Source organism: Zonotrichia leucophrys, chromosome 2 (genome assembly GCF_028769735.1).
Source record: "Zonotrichia leucophrys gambelii isolate GWCS_2022_RI chromosome 2, RI_Zleu_2.0, whole genome shotgun sequence".
In the NCBI taxonomy this organism is placed as follows: Eukaryota; Metazoa; Chordata; class Aves; order Passeriformes; family Passerellidae; genus Zonotrichia; species Zonotrichia leucophrys.
The window spans coordinates 138,446,198-138,466,009 of NC_088171.1; the positions used below are offsets into that span (position 1 = coordinate 138,446,198).

Here is a 19,812-nt window from a genome sequence, read left to right on the forward strand (position 1 = left end):
CTGAAGAAAGTGCCACACAAGGTGATCAAATCTCCTGTGAGACAGGTACTTTGATGCAATCAAAGCTTTTTCACAGTGGTGTAGTCTTTTACCATGCCCCACATCTCTGGTACTTTTTTGTCAAACATCAATCCAAATTCCACTCCTACACCATACATAGGGTGAAACTGAGCATTTCCTCATCACAAGGATCATTTTGAGCTGTTAAAAAGAATATTTAAAGTATTATAGGTATGTGTGTTTTCTTTTTCTTTCTTTCTTTCTTTCTTTCTTTCTTTCTTTCTCTCTCTCTCTCTCTCTTTCTTTCTTTCTTTCTTTCTTTCTTCACATACATGCATATATACAGAAATCAAGTATTTTAAAAATATTTCCCATGAAAAAGGCTGTCTCTTTATAAGCAGACATTTGGCTTTGCTGCGAAGAAGTAGAGAATCAGTAACTAATGACAACATATATTTGATTTAGGGAAAGCAGCATAAAAAGGAGGTGAGATCCCTAATGTTTATACTAAGAGGATCCAATGCTTACTGTTAAATGCCAAAATATAAATCAAAGTAGAAAAAAATAGTGCCTCCCTCCTGAAAATTTTGTTAGGCAAGACACTGCTATTATCTGATATTTAATAAAAAGAATATGACCTGAGAAAGACACAAAGGTTTCTCTCATCATTGGTTTCAATTGAACAAGCTTTAGTACTCTGTTGAGATTCTTTACTACTGGGAATATTTCAGTGCAGTACAATTTGTTTCAAAGTAATAGCTTTCCTGTTAGAGCTAGTTTGTCATGTCAGAGGGGGTGATTATTCATGATAAGCCACTGGCAATATTACCAGCAATTTTTAAAAAATGTAGGGTACTGATTAATTTCAGAAATATTAGCTACTGAAAGCAGACATCAGTACTGCAGGATGGATGAGACACTTGGAGTAACAGTTGCCAAAAGGTGAAATAAGCTAAAACTTGGGAACACATCAATTACAGATATAAAGTCATACAATTTAATAGAAAATGATGTGTTTTGCTTACCTTATCAGAAAAAAAAAACACTGGACCCTGCTGATTATTAATTATAGGGAGGGAGAAACTGAATGCCTGAGACTTGGGCTGTTATACAACAAATTTTCATAAAGTGTCAAGAAATAATTAGCGCTTTCTCTTTTTTTTTTTTTTTTTTCTGCTGATACAAGCTGAAATCCAAGAAGAAAGACTCAGTCTAGACATCTGCATTTTTCCCATGCATAAATTGTTGGCATAGGAGTAGTTATGATGTAATAGTATGTAAGAGACATTAGTGAATACATAATGCCTAGCACATTAGTAAAGTATGTCCAAATTCCAATCTGCAGATATGGCAGAAATTAAGTAATATACCAGACTCCTTTGTCCCATACAAATGAAAAGAAAGACATTTTGCTAATAATATCTCAGTATTTGAAACAATATTTTTTTTAAAATAAAATGGTGTAACTGTCCTCTAAAACAACTCTACATTCCAAATACACTATCCAAGTCAGAACTACTTACCTAAACATTTTTTCTTCCTGTTTCTGTTACATCTATGCTGCAATGTTTGACTTTATTTCTCTGGGGTATTTATTTTTTACATTCTTAAACATTTTGTATCAACTCCTTCCCTATGACATTTCACATAACCTTTTTGTCTAACTTTTTTCTACATTCCCAGTTCAGGTGATCCAGCATTTTTGGCCAGAAGATGTTGGCAGGAATATGAAGTAGGGTAGCCAGTCAGTTCTGAAGATCAAATGGATTTTTCTTTGATGCTGAGCTGGTGTGGTTGGGTTTTTGTTGGTTTCTCTGTTTGCTATTTTCAATGGAGCACGGGAAGAGAGAATGTCAATCAATGATGCTGTAGAACATTTACTCCTCTTCCCCATTTTTGTAAATTGTCACAGTGTAGCTTCAAGTTTTATCAAAGCAGGTAGAGAGATAATTATTCTTTTCTTCATGGTGATGACTCTACATGGGGGTGTTTATCTCACATGGTAGGCTGGAAACTTCAGCTGGGGTGGATGAATCAGTTCATGTTGTGTCTCTGTACCTCAAAGTCATAGTAAGGGCAGCTGGCCAGGGTAATTCACATCAGCTGATGCTTAAAACCTGGCTGCTCCTAACATCAACTCCTAACATTTTGCCATAATACGCTGATTTCCTACTCAGCAGCTCAAGGTATGAAGTTCATCTGTCTGCCTCTACAGTGAAGCAGGTTTTCTCTGGAAATGACCAGAATAAATATATAGAGTATTAGCAACAGCTTCAATAGTCCTGTGATTATTGGGACCAAAATAACATCTGAAACAACACTCAATTGTATTGCTCAGCTCTATAACATTTTAGCATTCTTATCTCTACTAAATAGTGTAAAAAAATCAAGAAGCTATCAGTGCCAGAGAGCTGGACACATCTGTACACCTTTTGTTGTAGAACAGTTTTAATACCTTGTCTAGAATTTTTTCATGACTTTGAAGTGCTTTCCATGGTATGGAGAAATAAATCTCTGATTTAGTTTTTAGAAAATTATTTTATTTGTTAAATACTACATATTTAAAAGTCAAATCCTCTGATGATGATATTTGCTTTCTAAATGGAAATAATGAGAATATACATATCTAATATATATATATTAGATAATATAGACATTAGATAATATAATTATATAAACAATACTGATAATACTAAAGTTATTGTTTTCATTATATCAATAAAATAAGTACCATTAAAAAATCTTCAAATCTCCAATATTACAGTAACCAACAGCAGTCTTTATCCTTTATATTTTGGTCTTTTCTTTGTCTTAACTGTCTCAACAGACTACTGAAATTTAGATTCTGGCTTATGACAAAATATATATATACATATATATATTTATATATTTATGACACATAAAAGTAAATGGTAAAGAAGTTTATCCTTTGACCTCCTGAAAATTCAGAAATGTACAATTTGAATAAATTCAAAGGTAAAATTGAGCAGAAGTGACAATATCTGAAAAATTACTTTTGGATTCAGACACCTGAAATTATTGAAAAAAATCATAGCAGTCTGTAGATTTCTAGATGAGAAGAATTAATTTTTTAGTATATTAAGTCTCCTTCAATCAAAAATTACCTTTCTAGAAATTTTAAATGTAAAAGACAGAATTAATTTCTGTTTATAAAAGATGTTTAAATTTTTCCAAGATGTTTAAATTGTGCTCCCTTCATTTTTAAGAACTGACAGAAACTGTCCTATGATGTCAAATTCTTCATGAGAAGTTCTTCTGATCTCCCTGCATTCAGTTGACCCTTATACAGTTTGTGTCTCTTTGAAGTCGTTTTGGGATTTTCTCCACTATTATGTGATCTAGAAAATGAAAAGCAGAAAACCCCTGGAGTATATCAAAGACTCTAGCTGGATTTTCCTGCTGCTGCTTCCTTTAATTCTAAACACAACTTTAATTTTGCTACCCTCAGATAGTTTAGGTTATTGTAGAGTACATGGAGTGCATTTGGTACAACAGTCCAAATCCTGCAGTAATGGCAGAGTAGTTGCTGACATCAAGTTTTGTATATGCCTCACTTTGAAAGCTGACATTTCAGAAGCATGAAATACTAGTTAGGTAATTCTTAAATTTATAGCAGAGTCTCAAACGTCTGAAATTCCATAGGATCTAAATTAGGAATACTTTTATTTTATTTTGTAAAAATTTTATTTTTCAAGGTCATTCCTGTGAGTGAATGAGGAGATCTAGGTTGTTTATGTGTAAAGTAATCTGAGCTGCTGCAGAAGTCTGTCTTTCTCTTTTTGGAAGAAGGAAACAGAATATAGGAAGACTGTCTGTGGTAATGTTCAGTAAACACTGTTCAATGTCTATTGGCAGAAACTTTAAAAACAGCCTTAATTTTTTCCTGATTTTCCAAGGATTTAAAATCTGAGTATTTAAAAACTTTTTTTAGTCTTGCTGAAGTCACTTCAAACTAGCATTGTATTTATTTCATAGTGCTTATTTCCTATCTGAATGCTTACTAAAAATTTTTTCCTTATTCTGACTTTTTTACCTCTTCTCCCCACTCCCTCTTTGAGTTTGACTAAATCTATGATGGTTTTGAAGATTTATGGGAACTGTTTCTTTCTTTCTCTATATATGAATTTCAGCAGTTTGCTTAGATTTACAATAATCTTTTCCGTAACTTACCTGAAACTGATGCAAGATTTCCAACACTAGAGGAAACATACTGTGGCTCCCTTCCCTTCCCTTCCCTTCCCTTCCCTTCCCTTCCCTTCCCTTCCCTTCCCTTCCCTTCCCTTCCCTTCCCTTCCCTTCCCTTCCCTTCCCTTCCCTTCCCTTCCCTTCCCTTCCCTTCCCTTCCCTTCCCTTCCCTTCCCTTCCCTTCCCTTCCCTTCCCTTCCCTTCCCTTCCCTTCCCTTCCCTTCCCTTCCCTTCCCTTCCCTTCCCTTCCCTCTCCTCCTTTAATTTCCTCTCTTCCCTAGATTATGTCTCTGTGTAAATCTCTTTCCAGTGGTCCATATCCCACATCTGAGATTTTAATGAACCAGGTGTATAATTACAGAGGTTTGCTATGTTTGCTAATGGCCTTTCAATTTAGGGAATTCAACTCAGCATTATATTGTCTATTTTCCTGTCACATTAGAATTAATTTGAAAACTAATTAATGCTATGGGGCATTTGAACTGTAAAAGTGTAGCACTAAATCTATCTTAATTTCTTCAGAAGTTACTTTTGTTTCAAACATTATTTGCAGAGGGAATTTCCTTACATTCCACTATTTCTAAGAGCAAAGACTCTTCAAACAACTTATTGACTGTTTCCCTTAATTAAGAATTGTCTTATTTACCAATTTTACATTTGTTAAATCGTACATATTGTTAATTAATTATTCTGATATGAAAAATCACTTTACTCTTTATATTTTTGAAAATTTCTCCAAGTCCTATTATCTGTTTATATCCTAGAGACCCAAAGACCTGTACTCTAAAGCAAAGTAAATTATAAACTGCTTTAGAAGCAGTTTGACCTGATACTGCAGTGGTTGTGTCTTACAATTGTCTTCATGAGGTTCACATGAAAAGAACTGGCTACTTATCAGCATGTTTTAATAAAATTAAAATTATACCCTAAGGTATTTTATTTACAAATTAATTAGGAAATCTCTGCAAATTAAAATTTTATTTCTAAATGAACATAACACTTCAAATTATATTGCCAATACATAGTATTCTGTGAATGGTCTTCCCTATCAGTTTGACTTGCTGGGACATGGTTCTAAGGTAACTTTACAAATATCACAATTTAATTATGAAATTAACAGTTTCACTGATGACAAATATGATTAAAAAAATAAAAAAAGAGCTAATAAGGAGCATTAAAATTTTTGGACACATGGTTAACTTTGCACAGAAAGAAACAGTGAAAAGGAAATGTGGACTAAATATAATTCTTTCAACAACTTATCTTTGTAATGGAATCTCTGTTCCTGTCTTTTCCAGAGAGTAAATTTCCTATGTTATGTATTTATGTAAACACAAAATTTGCATGAATTCATTTTCAGATATGCCTTTGATATGCTGTTTTCTTTAGGGCTGCTGGGAAGGTTCTTGACACAATTTCTCTTCTATGATGGTTACTTTCCACTTTTCAAGTAGAAGAATTGCAGGAAGAGCAGGTAGATGCATAAAGAGTGTAAGCTCAGAATACTTATGAAGAAACTTCACAATTATCCTAAAATAAGAAAGTCATAGCTCAAAACATTTATTCACAGGAGTGAGAAACAGGATGGCAAAATGCCACTGAGATGAGAAATTCTATTATTTGAAATCAAAATTATCTTTTAAAAACCCCACAAAACACTTTAATATCTATCTACATTCTCCCCAAGCATAAAAAATATGATTTTGCCCTGCAATTCTCTAGTGCTCGCATGTGTGAAGGGTATTAAATATGGCAGGATTTCAATCCCAGAGAGTATTTTTAATTTGTTCTGTGATGAGATTCCAAATGTCCTCTCTTGTTTTTATGTCTAGTTCTATTGCCCAGATGCTTGTCACATCTGAGAGATTACCCTTATCGGGCTGCATGAGCAAGGAGACAGTTGTTTTGGAACAGATGATCCCTTGTCTACTAGGCATTGAGGTACTATGTGAGGAATAAGAGAGAAGTATTGAAATATCCTTAGAAGGAAAGTTAATTACATACTGGGGATAAAGTCCTGGGTGTATTTCAGCTGACTTTGTTGAAACCAGACTTTCATCTGTGGCGGTGCAACCAGTGCTTTTAAAATAGAAGTAGAAGACTATTCCATGTCAGAGAGTTATGCATAATCAAATGCCTAAAGGTGAGTTAAAACCCCTTCTATTTTCCTGTGAAGGTGATAATCTTCTATTGAATGACTTAGAGATTTCTAGATTTATGTTTCATCTTTTTTTTTTTTAATTCCTCAAAGACTGACAACACTATTGAAGCTAAACCCTCTTTGTTTTCAATTATAGGAAATGACAGTTTTCTGTTGTAGAGAAAGAAATATAAAAAATGGCAAAAAATCTTTATTTCAATACATGTAATAAAAATGGTATGGGTAATTCTGTTGCATGAGATCAAGTTTCTTATTTTGCTGCCTTTCCAATTTAAGCCTCCTGCTGATCAGAATGTATTCCATGTGAACATGAGTAACTCTAATGTTCCTTTGACCTTATGTTTCTCCAAAGTAACACACTCAATGTTGACAGGAGAGAACAGAAACTTTTGTCTTTCTGGTATTTTCACAACTAAGACAAGTGGGAGACAAGACTAAAATTTATTTCTAAACTTCTTTCAGAAAATGTGTCTGTAACAGAGATAAGAAATTACCCTCTGGAGGAAAAACAATACCTCCAGAAAGTGTTTCAAATGTGGTGATAATATACAGTGATTGTTTCTTTTTGACTGGTATTCTGTACTAGTTCCACTGATTAAGTTATAGAGTTTCAAGTCAACCCTACCAAAAGATCGAAAAAGTAATTTTGGTACCTTATTATAGCTTATGCAAGGGCAAGACAATCTGTCTTACTCAGTTATTTATCAAAAAAATATAACCATCTTTTCTCATAGCCTTAAAATGATAAAAATCACAGATAAACTTCTTTTGAAAACTTCATGGTGTCTAAACTTCATAATGTCCCAATTTCCAATAAGTTGTGCAGAGAATAAGCATCAGTATATGTTGTTTGAGAAAGCAAACAACAATGCTTTTAAGAACAAATTGAAGTAAAATGGCAATTTACTTAAGAAATACTCAATTATTTGTTCTGATTTTCAAAGAGGGTCTTCAATGTTCTTTGTGCACGGCACAAACACAATATTTTTGTGGGTTTTTTTGCTTGTTTTTGTAATAAAGCTTTATTAAGCAGGTCTGAGGTTTCCTTGGGCTAAAAAAAAGTCTTAAATCAAGGAAATTTGCATTATATGTCAAAACCACCAAGGATTATTTACAAAAACAAGAAATAAAAGACAACTCAAAAAGATAGACATTATCAAGTCAGAAGTAGTTGTAACTGTAAACTGGAGTGGTTTAGGTTCCAGGGACACCTTACAGAAACCTTCCAGGACCTAGAGGAAGTCTACGAGTGTCATGGTTTGAGCCTGGCACAGAGCCAGTGCCCCCCATGAAAATGCCTCACCCTGGTGTCTGCTGTGAGATGTGACCAGGAATAAGCAAAACAGGCTTTAGCTTGAACATAAAGAACACTTTATTACCTAAACTACAGGAAAATAGGGAAAGACTATAAGGAAAAGAAAAAAAAAAAATTGAAAACCTTACAAAAAAAACTTTCCTCCTCCCCACTCCCTGACTTTCCCAATCCGATACATTCTCCCAAATCATCAACTGCCCAGCCTTGGCCCCACACTTTAGTATACTCAAACTGCAGTTCATGAAGAGGAAAGGAGTCCTTCTTGTTCCATAGGCTTCCCCTGGAAACACACTGAAACCTCGTGTGCTTCCCTGTCACTTCGGCACCGCCCGGAAAAAGTCCTTTTGCCGCTTGTGACATCTTCCTTCCATGCCCAGTGCTCTCACCACTGACGCATGGCCAGAGCTGCTCTTAGGGTTGTCTTTCAAGGATGCCTTGTCTCACTCCAAAAAGGCACAGTCTCTGCTTTGGGACATCTGTCCCCCCATATTTTTCCAACCCCCTGGGGCCGGGGGGTCCTCACGAAGAACCCTCCTGGTTTTTGAGCCACTGCGTCCCCCTAAGTGCAGTCTGTGTCACAGGAACAACTGAGTCCATGGCCACAAGAAAAGTCCAGCCAAAAGGCCACTCCAAATCATCTCTCCCCATTCAGTCATCTCCACGTTCTTCGGGCCAGGTCCTTGTCTCATCTCATCTCTTATCTCCCTTCTTATTCAGCTTCGAGGAGGATTAGCATTTTTGCAAGGCCCCAATCATGAAAGAAAGGGTTAAAAGTTTTCAGTCTCTATCTGTCCCGGAGTGGCACTCCCACACACGCTGCCCACACGCTGCCGCTCCGGCCGGGCACTCTTCCTCCCCCCTTCTCCTCCTGGGCCGGCTGCTATCACATTCGGTGTCGCCGGTTCTCTCTCTCTCTCCCTCCTGGGGGGGGGGGGCTGGCTGCCCGAGGGCTGACTCTCTGGGATCTTCCACCCTTCCATCCTCGAAGCCCCCTCAACCCCCATCTCTGTCCAGGCCCCGGGCCTACCGCATGGCTGCTCCTCCCCCCGCCCAGCAGCAGAGGCTGGACGGGGGAAGAGATCTGACCTCTGCGCTGCGACGTCCCAAGAGAGAGTGCCAAGGCCAGTGCCCTGCTTTTTAACCCCTGTGTATTCTCGGAGGTGTGTCCAAACCCCACTGGCTACACCAGGTGCCAGTCTCAAACCCAAAACCTTCATTGGTTTGACCACAGCTTCCCAGAATTCCCACTCCTTCCTGGTCAAACCACCACAACGAGAAAGCTTGAGCAGAATTTTTTAGAAGGCTGTGTAGTAATAGAACAAAGAGAAATAGTTTTAAACTGATAGAGAATTAGCTATTAGGAAGAAATTTTTCACTGTGAGGGCGGTGAGATACTGGAACAGGGTTCCCCAACTTGTAGATTTTCCATCATTGTAGTGTCCAAGGCCAGGTTGGGCAATCTGGTCTAAAGGAAGGTGTCCCTGCCCACAGCAAGGGTTTAGTAATATATGATCTTCAAGGTCCCTACCAAACCAGACTATTTTATGATTCCAAGACTTTATTACTTTGGGAAATTAAAACATAGGACAGTAAAAATTATAAGTGATCAGGCAAAATGTTAAGTGTAGACTTTTCTCAGCTGGTAGAGAGCTCATTATAAAAGCTGTTTCTGGAGCTGAGAAAGAACTGAGAATTATTTGAAGTACATCAAGTTAAACACAGAGATCTATAGGAATACAAAATAGTCTTTTCTGAAATAGCAGGAGCTCTAAGGCCTTGGGGCTGCCATGGGGTCCTGGTTTAGAGCAAATTTGGGAGAGAATCTCTGAAGGGGTTTCTCTAGAAAGCAGATTCAAGCAGCCCCTTCCCCAACTGGTTCGGGAAAATATTTCTTTGGAGAAAGGTAGAAAAAATGTTTATTTAATAGGCAAAGCATTCAACAGCACAAAAAAAAGAGAACAATATTAAACAATAAAACCTCTTGCTACTGACTAAAAGTCAGAAAGTCTCCTTGGTAGGCTGTAGCTCAGCTCCCCCAGCCTGTTATCAGTCCCTCCAGTGCTGGAAATGCTGCAGCCCAGGCCTGGCCCTGTGGGCCACAGGTGGGAGCTCCCGGTGCTCTTCTGGGTGTTCAGTCCAGAGCAGATTTAAACAAGTTAAAGAAAAAGGTAATACAGAGTCCAGGGAACTTCTCTGCCTCAGCTAGCTAAAACAACTAAAAGCAAAGGAGAGTTCTGTCCCACTGTCTGTCCATCCACAGAAAACATAGTCCAGGAGCAGAAATGTGGAGTTTCTGAAAACCAACTCCATGCTTCTTCTCTCTCCCGCTTTGCTCTCAGAACCAATCCTAATGGTGCAAAACTTACTTCTGGGCTAAACAGACGAATGGAGATACGAGCATCATAAAGTCACCCCAGCACACGTGGATTCCCCTGTGAGCTGCTACCCAGGTGCAGGGTGCTTCTGTCCCGGTGCGCAGTGTGCAGGGCTGCTGCCTGCAGGTGCACCTCCCTGCCAGCACAGGGGAAACAGCAGAGCTGGAAAGGAAGAGGGGGCTGTAATGTTCTGTAGGAAGGGACACCAGGCAGTGTCCTTAACAGTGTCCTAGGGTGTCTCAAACCAGGACAAACAGTCAACAGCCTTTTCATATGAAAACACACTAGAATAAGGAAGAAGCTTGCAAGCTGCTGGACACATGGTGTAGGAAGACAAAAAGGTGGAGGGCAGGAGGGAACTAAGTCCAGTACATTAAAGGAGATGATTATCTTTCATATTTGTACTCATGTGACTAAGTCAATAAAACTTTGTCTTATTGGAAATTCAAGTTAGTGAAAGGCTGCTCGTTTTATGCAGAAAAGAAGCATAATGGGAATGGAAAATAATAAATTAAAGAGAATTAAGACCTGAAGAAAAGTAATAAAAATGTTAATTTCAAACACACTTAAAAGTAAAATGCAGTCATCACATCTGATGTGAGCATCCTATTCTCAGTTTTATAAATGGACTTAAAGAGCTGGGAGTGAGGCATGTCAGGACAATTAAAGTTGAGATACAAATAAATAATAGAATATTAGAAATAAATATTGAGTTTATATTTTACAAAACTGTATAAGATTGATAGCAGAAGAAAAGGATTCACAGCAGAGGGATGGGATCACATCACTATGAAACCTATCTCTGTTGAACTCCAGTAGGTTCTTTGAAGTGCTAACTAAGCGGATGAACCTACAGGAACCATAAAAAACCAAGGTGATGATAATAGAAGTGAACAGAAAGAGAATCCAGAAAAACAGAACAGAATTAGCAGGACAGTTTGTACTGATTTATGGTCAGGATGAAAAATAGCTACTCTTTGCTGCCAAATCCAGTCAAGGGATCAAAGACCACAAACAGAAATCAGTGTTGCAGAAACTTGTGATGAGCATGAGGAGAGATAAGTGAATAAAGTATTCTGAATAAAACTACCATTTAGGGGGACAAGAATAATTTTGCAAATAGGTATATTGCAGACAAAAAAGGCACATGAACATGGGTGACATGGCTAAGGAATACTTTAAGATAGGATTTCTTTCACTTCCACCTATGTTTTAAGATAGGTGGAAGTGAAAGAAATTAAAGGAGATCACATCAGAAATAATATTGAAGAAAAATGCAGCATATGAACAAATAGTCTTCCATTTCCTTGGTTTTCTTTTAAAATAAAACAAAGAGAGTATTAAAAACTTAATTAAAAGGAAATACACAAGCAACTTAGAAATGTACAAGTGTGTTAATCAAGGCAGACTCAGAATAATTATCTTCTATTAATGACTATTACTAAAGAACACACTAAACAGGGAGATTAAATTAAAGGTGTGGAGTATTTGAAAGGTGAAAGGTGTAGAAATATGTTATTAAACAGTATAATTGAATGGTCAGGAGAGAGAGAAAAAGCCAAAGACAATATTGTTGAGTATTGAATGAGTGTAATTATGGGACATTGATGTATGAACTACTTGGACATGATGCAAGAACTACTTGCTTTGTTAGAAGGCAATGAATGTTGAATAAATGGATTAAGAACTTCTGTTACTGATGCTCACAATAATCCAACAATGAATCAAAGGATGACTGAAATCAGGAAGAGGAGCTGTGTTTTCTGATTTCAAGAAGTATTTATCCATGAAAAATTGATGAGAATTAAACATCTGAATTTTAAAATCTGGTAGAAAACAATGCAACAGAAACTTTGAATCATACTAGCTATTAAGAGAATCTCATGAGTAGTGTTGTTTATCTTCATACTTATTTCAACAAGAATTTTTCTTTTCTATTCTAACTTCAAGCTTTTCAAAATTCTTTGCTGTGTGCTTTGAATAAAACCACCCCTGTAATGAAAAGCAGTTTGCAAGTAAATTCTGCTTGGAATGCTGGTTCTGAAATCTAAATGAAAAAGATCACAGTATATGCTACTAGTTATTTCAGCATGAATTTTACCTCTTGAAAATAAATGTCATGTTTTCCACATTTGATCAGACCAGTCAGTTAATGCACACTGTCTATTTTGATCATACCCAGGTTGGAATGCCAAGGTGAAGAGCATCAGAGAATGAATTAACATATGAAAGCAGAGATTAAAGTGCACGTTGTACACATGGTTTCTGTAGGCATGATTTTTTTTATTTTACAGACTAAAAGACTAGACCTATCAAAATCAAACTTCATGGTTGGTTCATTTGGGTTTTTTTTTACATTCTTGGAATTAAAAGTGTATCTTCTGACACGTGCATAGCTGTGCTACATTCTGCTAGTCATCTCTGAGAAACATCCCAGTTGTATCATCTTGCAGCATATGAATAATTCTCTTTTGTTACAGTTTGAATATGGAATAAAAGGAGTAATTGGAACTTGTATATATCATGGATGTTTACATTTCATATCTGTGTATGAATTGGACTAATTATTGGATTGAGTATGAAGCATTATAATTCCTTATAAGTAGCATGTTATCTCACAAGACTGCCCCCTCATAGTTGTGGCTCTGGGGTTTTTTGGTTGGTGTTTTCTTGTGGTTTATTTTTTTCTGTGTTTCTGTTTTGTTTTGTGAGTTTTTAAAATGTAATTTTATTCTGGTAACAGTAGACCTATTATAGATGAGTGTTTCTTTGTAGTTTGTATTGAATTAACAGAACGATCCATATGTAATTGGAAGCTTTCATGAAATAGGTACAGCAACAAAATTCTGGATTACAGAGCAGTATTATGATCTTGAGTCAAAGTTTATACTGTACTTTCCACACTTGGTCTGGAGAGATGGATGAAAAATTAACAGTGTATGCTATTTAATTTTCAAGTATCCAAGCTTTTTCTCTAACTCTATTGAAGTAGGCCTCAGCAAGAGATTTCGAGGAAAAGCTAGAATAACAAATATGTGCAGAGAGTTATTTAAAAAGACTTATTACTGTGATTGTCTTTGGTAAGAAGTGTTAAAGTTCTAGGATGTTAATCTTATGAATAAATAGTTTGATTTTCCAAAGGGTCTTGTGCAAAACTCTACTCCAAAAGTGCTAAATAAAACAGCTGAGTTAAATAATAAATAATAACACATAAAGAGGATTTAAAAATAGTTCAAGTATATGAGGGAGATGCAGAAAGAGATAAATAAAACAGACTTCTAACAATGAAGTTTGTGCAGGCACTGATATGAGAATGAATTCTCTAAGGCAACTTGCAGTCAAAGGTAAAATTTGTGTACATGTCAGATGAGATAAACAAAACCCTAATTACATTCTAATAATATTTTCCCTTCCCTTTTTGTCCTATATATCTATGATACACTCCTAATTGTACTAAAAAAGCAGTCAAGCAGTCATACTTCACAAGAGACACCTTTTCTCACCACTGTAAATATATACGAAAAAGCCAAGGGTAAAAAAATTGTACATGCCACTCTTCTTTCTGTCAAGAAAACACAAATAGCAATACAAAGTGTAAAATCTCAAGACATTTCTGCCTAGTACTTTAGGGAAAGAGGCCTCTGTACATTTAAATGCTCAACGTGAAGACAAGCTTGTGAATGTGCCATCAAGGAGATGATTTAACGAGCTCAAATATATACATGTGTGTATAATTTAAGAGTTGGCGTGTGGTTTGTTTGTTTGTAGTTTGTTATGAAGTGTACATCATGTTGCTGTGAAAGAGCAACTCACTGCTCTGTGCTTTCTCTCAGATGAAATCCCTCCACTAGAAGAGGAGGCTTGCTCTGAGCATTCTTGGGGAAAAGAAGTTTCAGGGGTGTAAAAGGCAAAGCAGGAAAGTTGATCTAGTATTTAAGGGATAAGAGAGCAGAAAGCCTGGAGAGGGGATGCAGACCTACATTCAGACTACAAAGCTGGTGGAAAATAAAAAATATTCTAAAGTCCCAAAAGTGTTAAAACTGCCATAACTGAGCATTAGAACTTGAAACAAAATTATAGAAAAGGACCTGCCCTACCAGTGCACAGTGACTTGGGAAAAGCCATATAATTGTTCTTGTTCTCTTATTTTTCTAAGGAAATGGATTTTCTATATAAAAAGGAAATTTGTTATAGTCCAAGAAAAGTTAGGGTTTGAATGTAGGATAATTTCAGACATTTAAGAAGGTTCATTTTAAAAAGGATCTATCAGCAGAACAACTTTTCAGCTTTGACCCGCTGTACTGAATTTGGCTAGGATAGTCTTAATTTTTTTCATGGTAGATCCTATGGTCTTATGTTTTAGGTTTGTGACCAAAACAATGCTGAACATTTGTTCAGCGCCTACACACCATCCAGGCTTCCTCTGCTTCTCATGCTTCTGGGAATGGGCAAGAAGGAGGGAGGGGTCACAGATGGGACATAGATAACCCCAACCAATAAAAGGGATATTCTAGAACGTATGGCAGCATGCTCAGTGGTAAAAGCTGGTGGAAAGAAGGAGGAAGGGGCCACACTAATGGAGTGAAGGAGGAAGGGACCATGTTCAGGGTTATGGTGTTTGTCTTCCCATGTAACCATTAGGCCTGATGTGGGCCTTGCTTTCCCAGAGGTGGCTGAACACCCGCCTGCCAAAGCAGCCAATGAATTCCTTCATCTGCTTTGCTTGCATGTACAGCTTTTGCTGTACCTATTAAACTGTCTTTGTCTCAACTCACAAGTTTTTTCACTGTTACTGTTCTTTCCTCCATCCCACTATGGGGAGTGTGGATGTGCTGTGTGAGGGAGCAGCTCTGGGGCCCCACCTGATCACTCCAGTTAAATAACATCCACATAGGGTCAGACAAAACATGTAAACTGTTAATATTTATATGAGATGTGATAGTGATGCAACAGATGGCTATTTGAGGTTGAGCCCTTAAGTACAGAGTCCCCATAACCCAGAGTTATTGATTGGGAAAAGCTTGTTCATAATAAATAGACTTTCAGTCTTTTCCAGAGCCAAAATGCATGGAGGAAAAGCACAAGGTTAATAGGTTTCACCTGTATCAGAGCTGTATCCAAAGAGACTTACTTACTCTTCCATTTGACAAAAAAAAGGGAATTGATGTGAATACTTTGCTTCATAAGCAAACAAATTTAGTCATAGATGTTGTTATGTTTATTTTCAGAGATGCTACCATATGTCCTTAGATAAACAGTATGGAAAACACATTTGTTAGGTAGGTGGGATTGTTTTGCGTTAAGTGGCCAGCATTTGTATAAAACCATGGGCTTTACCTTTCTAAATGCAGTAGTTGCTAAAAAAATATTTTGATACTTTTCTAGTGATGTATTCTATTGAAGGTTGATATAAAAATGGATTACTAACTTTTTTTCCTTGATTTTTTTTTTAGGATTTATTTATACCTGTGGTGGAACTTTAAAAGGACTCAATGGCACTATAGAAAGCCCTGGCTTCCCATATGGATATCCAAATGGTGCAAACTGTACCTGGGTTATAATAGCTGAAGAAAGAAACAGAATACAGATTGTCTTTCAGTCTTTTGCTCTAGAAGAAGAATATGATTATTTGTCATTATATGATGGGCATCCTCACCCTGCAAACTTTAGGACAAGGTAAAGAATAAATATTATTAAAATCTCACTTGTAGTAATAAATAAAAAATATCTGATAAAGTAGTTAAAGCTAATGTTTTTTAATTATGGATTCTTTCTTAGTCTTTAATGTGTGCTTCCTCTAATTTATCAGATGTCAAAATGTATATTGTGCTTTAATTCTAGTTAAAGTAATGGCTGAAGTTAATCTACCCCTAACAAAATTGGTCTCAATGAAACATAATTAATTAAGAAGCATGTGAGCATGGATAAAATTATTGTGAAGTGAATATGAGTTTGTGGAGGTCTCAGTTTACATGATCTAGTAATAGTGGAACTTTTGTAGTCTTTGAAACAGGGGGCTATTTATAGAGATCAGGAAACATTTAATTAAGGTAGACTAGGTAATGTGTGTGTGTGTGTGTGTGTGTGTGTGTGTTTGTATATGAATACCTAAAAAAAGGATTTACAAAAAAAATGTGTTTGAGATATCAAGGGTGTGATGTGCCATTTTCTATCAGAGGCAACTTCAGACTCAGCCCAGATATTCAGTTCTGGAAGGCTGCAGTTTAAGGAATACATAATAATTCTGCAATACCAACAGATACATTACTCATACATTTGCTAGTTATCTTTACTATCATCTAACTTCTGTAAGTCAATTTGTCATCTGCCTAGACTTCTGTAAGGCCTTTGGCATCACCACACAACATCCTTGTTATTAAAAGGGAGAAATTTGTATTTGATTGGGTGGACTGTCTGATGAATAACACAGTGGCCATGTGGCCATACCCAAAACATTGTATTCAACAGCTTAAACTCCAATTAGAAATCAGCTACAAATGGTGTCCCTCAGGGGGTCTGTATTCAGAAAAGTACTACTCAATATCTCTGTTAATGATGTGGACAGTGGAAGTGAGTGCAGCCTCAGCAAGTTTGCAGATGTCACCGATGAGAGCGGTGCAGTTGACTTGCTTGAGGGGGGGGATGCTGTCCAGAGGACATCAGCAGGCTGGAGGAGTGGGCCAACGGGATGAGGCCAAGTGCAGCATCCTGGTCAGTTCCCAGTATCCGTACTGACTACTGGATCAATGAATTTAGAGCAGTCCGGCAGAGAAAAACTTGGGGATATTTATAGATGAAAAATTGGATGTGAGCCTGTAACACAGACGAGGACTGGAGCACCTCCCCTACAAAGACGGGCTGGGAAAGCTGGAGCTGTTCACCCTGGAGAAGGGAAGTTTTTGTGGAGACTTGCAACCTCCCAGTATCTGAATGGACCTACAGGGAAGTTGGAGAGGGACTCTTCAACAGGAACTGTAGTGATAGGTCAAGGGGGAATGGGTGCAAATTAAAAGAGGGGAAATTCAGGTCAGATATTAGGAAGAAATTTTTTACTGTGAGAATGGTTAGGCACTGGAACAGGTTGTGGATGCTCCAGCCCTGGAAGTGTTCAAAGACAGTTGGATAAGGCCTTGAGCAACCTTGTCTACTGGGAAGTGTCCCTGCAGGGGGTAGAACTAAATGATGTTATAGATCCATTCTAACCTCTTAAAATTCTTTGGATCTATCCCAAGGTTGGATATGAGGAAGAAAATCTGTATATAGAATGCAGTAAGGTACTGGAACAAGTTGCCCAGATGTCCCTTCCCATGACAGTGGGGTTGGAACTAGGTTATCTTCCAAACCAAACCATTCCATGATTTTATCCTGTGATAAAGAATGTAAAACTCTTCCTAATCAGGGAACATCCAGTTTCATTTTACTTTTCATAATGTTGCTCAAAGAAAAGGATGTGTTTTATAAAATTTTATGGTAAGTGTTGATACACTGGTAATGTTTTTTTTTTTAAACTATTGCATAACAATCTGGCATCTGATCACTAAAAGGAATATGTAACTTGGTACTACAAGGAAATTAAAAGAGTAAAATTCTACATCTGAAATTTGTGCAGGATATAAATTCTCTTAAATGTTTAACAGTCAGCAGATGCAGAGAGATGCATTTTTAATTAAATTGTTTTCCTTTGTACTACTGTGTTTTCATTTCTGTTTCATGAATGCTTGCATGCAATTCTGATATCAGCTGCAGGAAAGATAAAAGCACAGATAAAAGATTTGAGAGCTGTCTTCCACAAGTTTTTGTCCTTTCTATTCACTCCCCAAAATATAAAATTGAGATTTTTCTCAAATATTGGAGCCTGAATAGGCCCTCACTGTCAGTCGGAACTTTGGTTGGTGAATTTACTCTAAACTGCAGTCTCAAGAATTATGTGAACAATGTTCTGCTCAAATGAAAGAATAAAACTATGATACCAGTTAGGAACCAGTGGTCCTTACTGAGTTACACTTTAAATAAGCTTCAAGGAAAGCAGATGATGATAGTTAGCAGGCTAAAAGGAAGATGAAAATAATATATTGGAAAGGCAGAACTATTTTTCTTTATGTCCTGTTCAAGCTGCTGAAAAGTTTATATATATTTATGTGAACACATACATTCATATATATGCATCAATACATAGATATATAGACATATATAGACAGCTATATATGCATTTATAGATATATATGTGCAAGATTCTTTTGAAATTAAACTAATTCTTCAATGCTGGATCTTTAGAATATGGGGTTTTTAATATTTTAGAAGAAAGTCAAGGAAACCGGTCATGCTTAAATGTTTCAGTACTGTATACTTTGGATGCCATTAGATTTTGGTGAAGAACAGTGTAAGAAGGAAGAGGAAAGAATCAGTCAGCCCTTAAAAAGGAAAAGATGATTAAGCCTCAATATAGGGCTTGAAATAGACTACTTTTGCAAGACTTACAAGATCTTTTTGGAGTGTGGGTGTGGAAGAATAGTACACATTTGTGAGTGGAGAATTAGCTTTAAAATTTGGAAAGCATGACAGTGAAATTATGCAAGCTTTACTAAAACTTTCATGGTGGCATTTATTTTCTCAGGTTGCTGTAGTAATTATCAAGGGGATGTTTCCTGAAGTTTTCTTTTTACAAATAAGTGAAGTTTTACTGAGGAACGGTTGCTTGTGGAAACTATCCTTCTAGCATGACAATGTATTTTGACATTTTACTTAGTGACATGAACGAAAGTGTAATCAGATTACACTTTTCTCCCTCCCTTTAATTTTGTACCAGGAAAATATATTTTCAGGGGACTACACATGTATTTGAAAATATATATAACTGGACAGCTAAAAAAACTGTCTTGGATAGACAAGGCCAATACTTCTGTTTTTTACTTTAATATTTTGGAATAACTGTCTATATGAATGAAGTAATTTTGCAGTTCAACTGTCTGTGAATCTAATCACCTTTGACTCCCTCCTCATCCAGTTTTGTACTTTGTCTAATTGGTCTCCTCAGAATTAAATCTTTTTGAAACCACATTGCAAGTCTTTAGCAAATGCTCAAGAGCTTTTAACTGATTTACCTGGCACTTAAATGGCAGATAAACAATAATAAATGGAAAAGAAGCATGTCAGATATGACCACTATGGAAAATGTAGTCAGTATTTCACTTGCATCTTTTACTTCATGCTTGATTTAGTTTATTTCACATTATAATCTTTGTTTCAAACTATAAATACAGAATAACTTAAAACTCTGAACTTTATGCAATTTTTTTTAATAAATCATATTTTTGATCACTTAAAAAAAAGTTTACTTGCAGAAAGAATGTGTTGCTTCCTGTATTTGAACTAAGCTTTTAGCGAAATTTCATAGTTGGGAGTATTTCTGGGTCATGTCACTGTCTGTTTTAGAGCTTTCTTTTTGCCCCCTGAATGTATATTTGTGATTTTTGAGTACCCTCTCTTTCACATTTATACAATTAGTTCCCCTCAAAATAAAAATTTAAAAAAAAATCAAGGCTTAATATTTTAATTGCTTTTAGAAACATTGTTTAGTCTTTATTTTGGTTAGCAGCTAATATTGCCAAATCCTGTTCTAGAGAGAAGTGTTGCATTTCCAGATTAAAACTCCTGTTCTGTTTTTTCCAACTTTCCATCTTTATAATTTTTTTGTGTGTGGCACGAGAAGAATCATTTCAGCTAAGCTTATAATATGTTTTCAATTTTCTGAGTGC

The 19,812-nt window shown here is 36.4% G+C and overlaps 1 protein-coding gene across 5 annotated transcripts in view; it reads left to right on the top strand.

Annotated features, from left to right (window-relative positions):
• The window catches only part of CSMD3 (CUB and Sushi multiple domains 3), a 593,532-nt gene that overhangs the window by 65,466 nt on the left and 508,254 nt on the right, over positions 1-19,812 (top strand). For all 5 annotated transcript variants that reach the window (XM_064706591.1, XM_064706593.1, XM_064706594.1 and 2 more), the window contains exon 2: positions 15,511-15,733. In XM_064706591.1, coding sequence (XP_064562661.1) covers positions 15,511-15,733 — 223 coding nt within the window. The remainder of the gene's footprint in view (positions 1-15,510; positions 15,734-19,812) is intronic.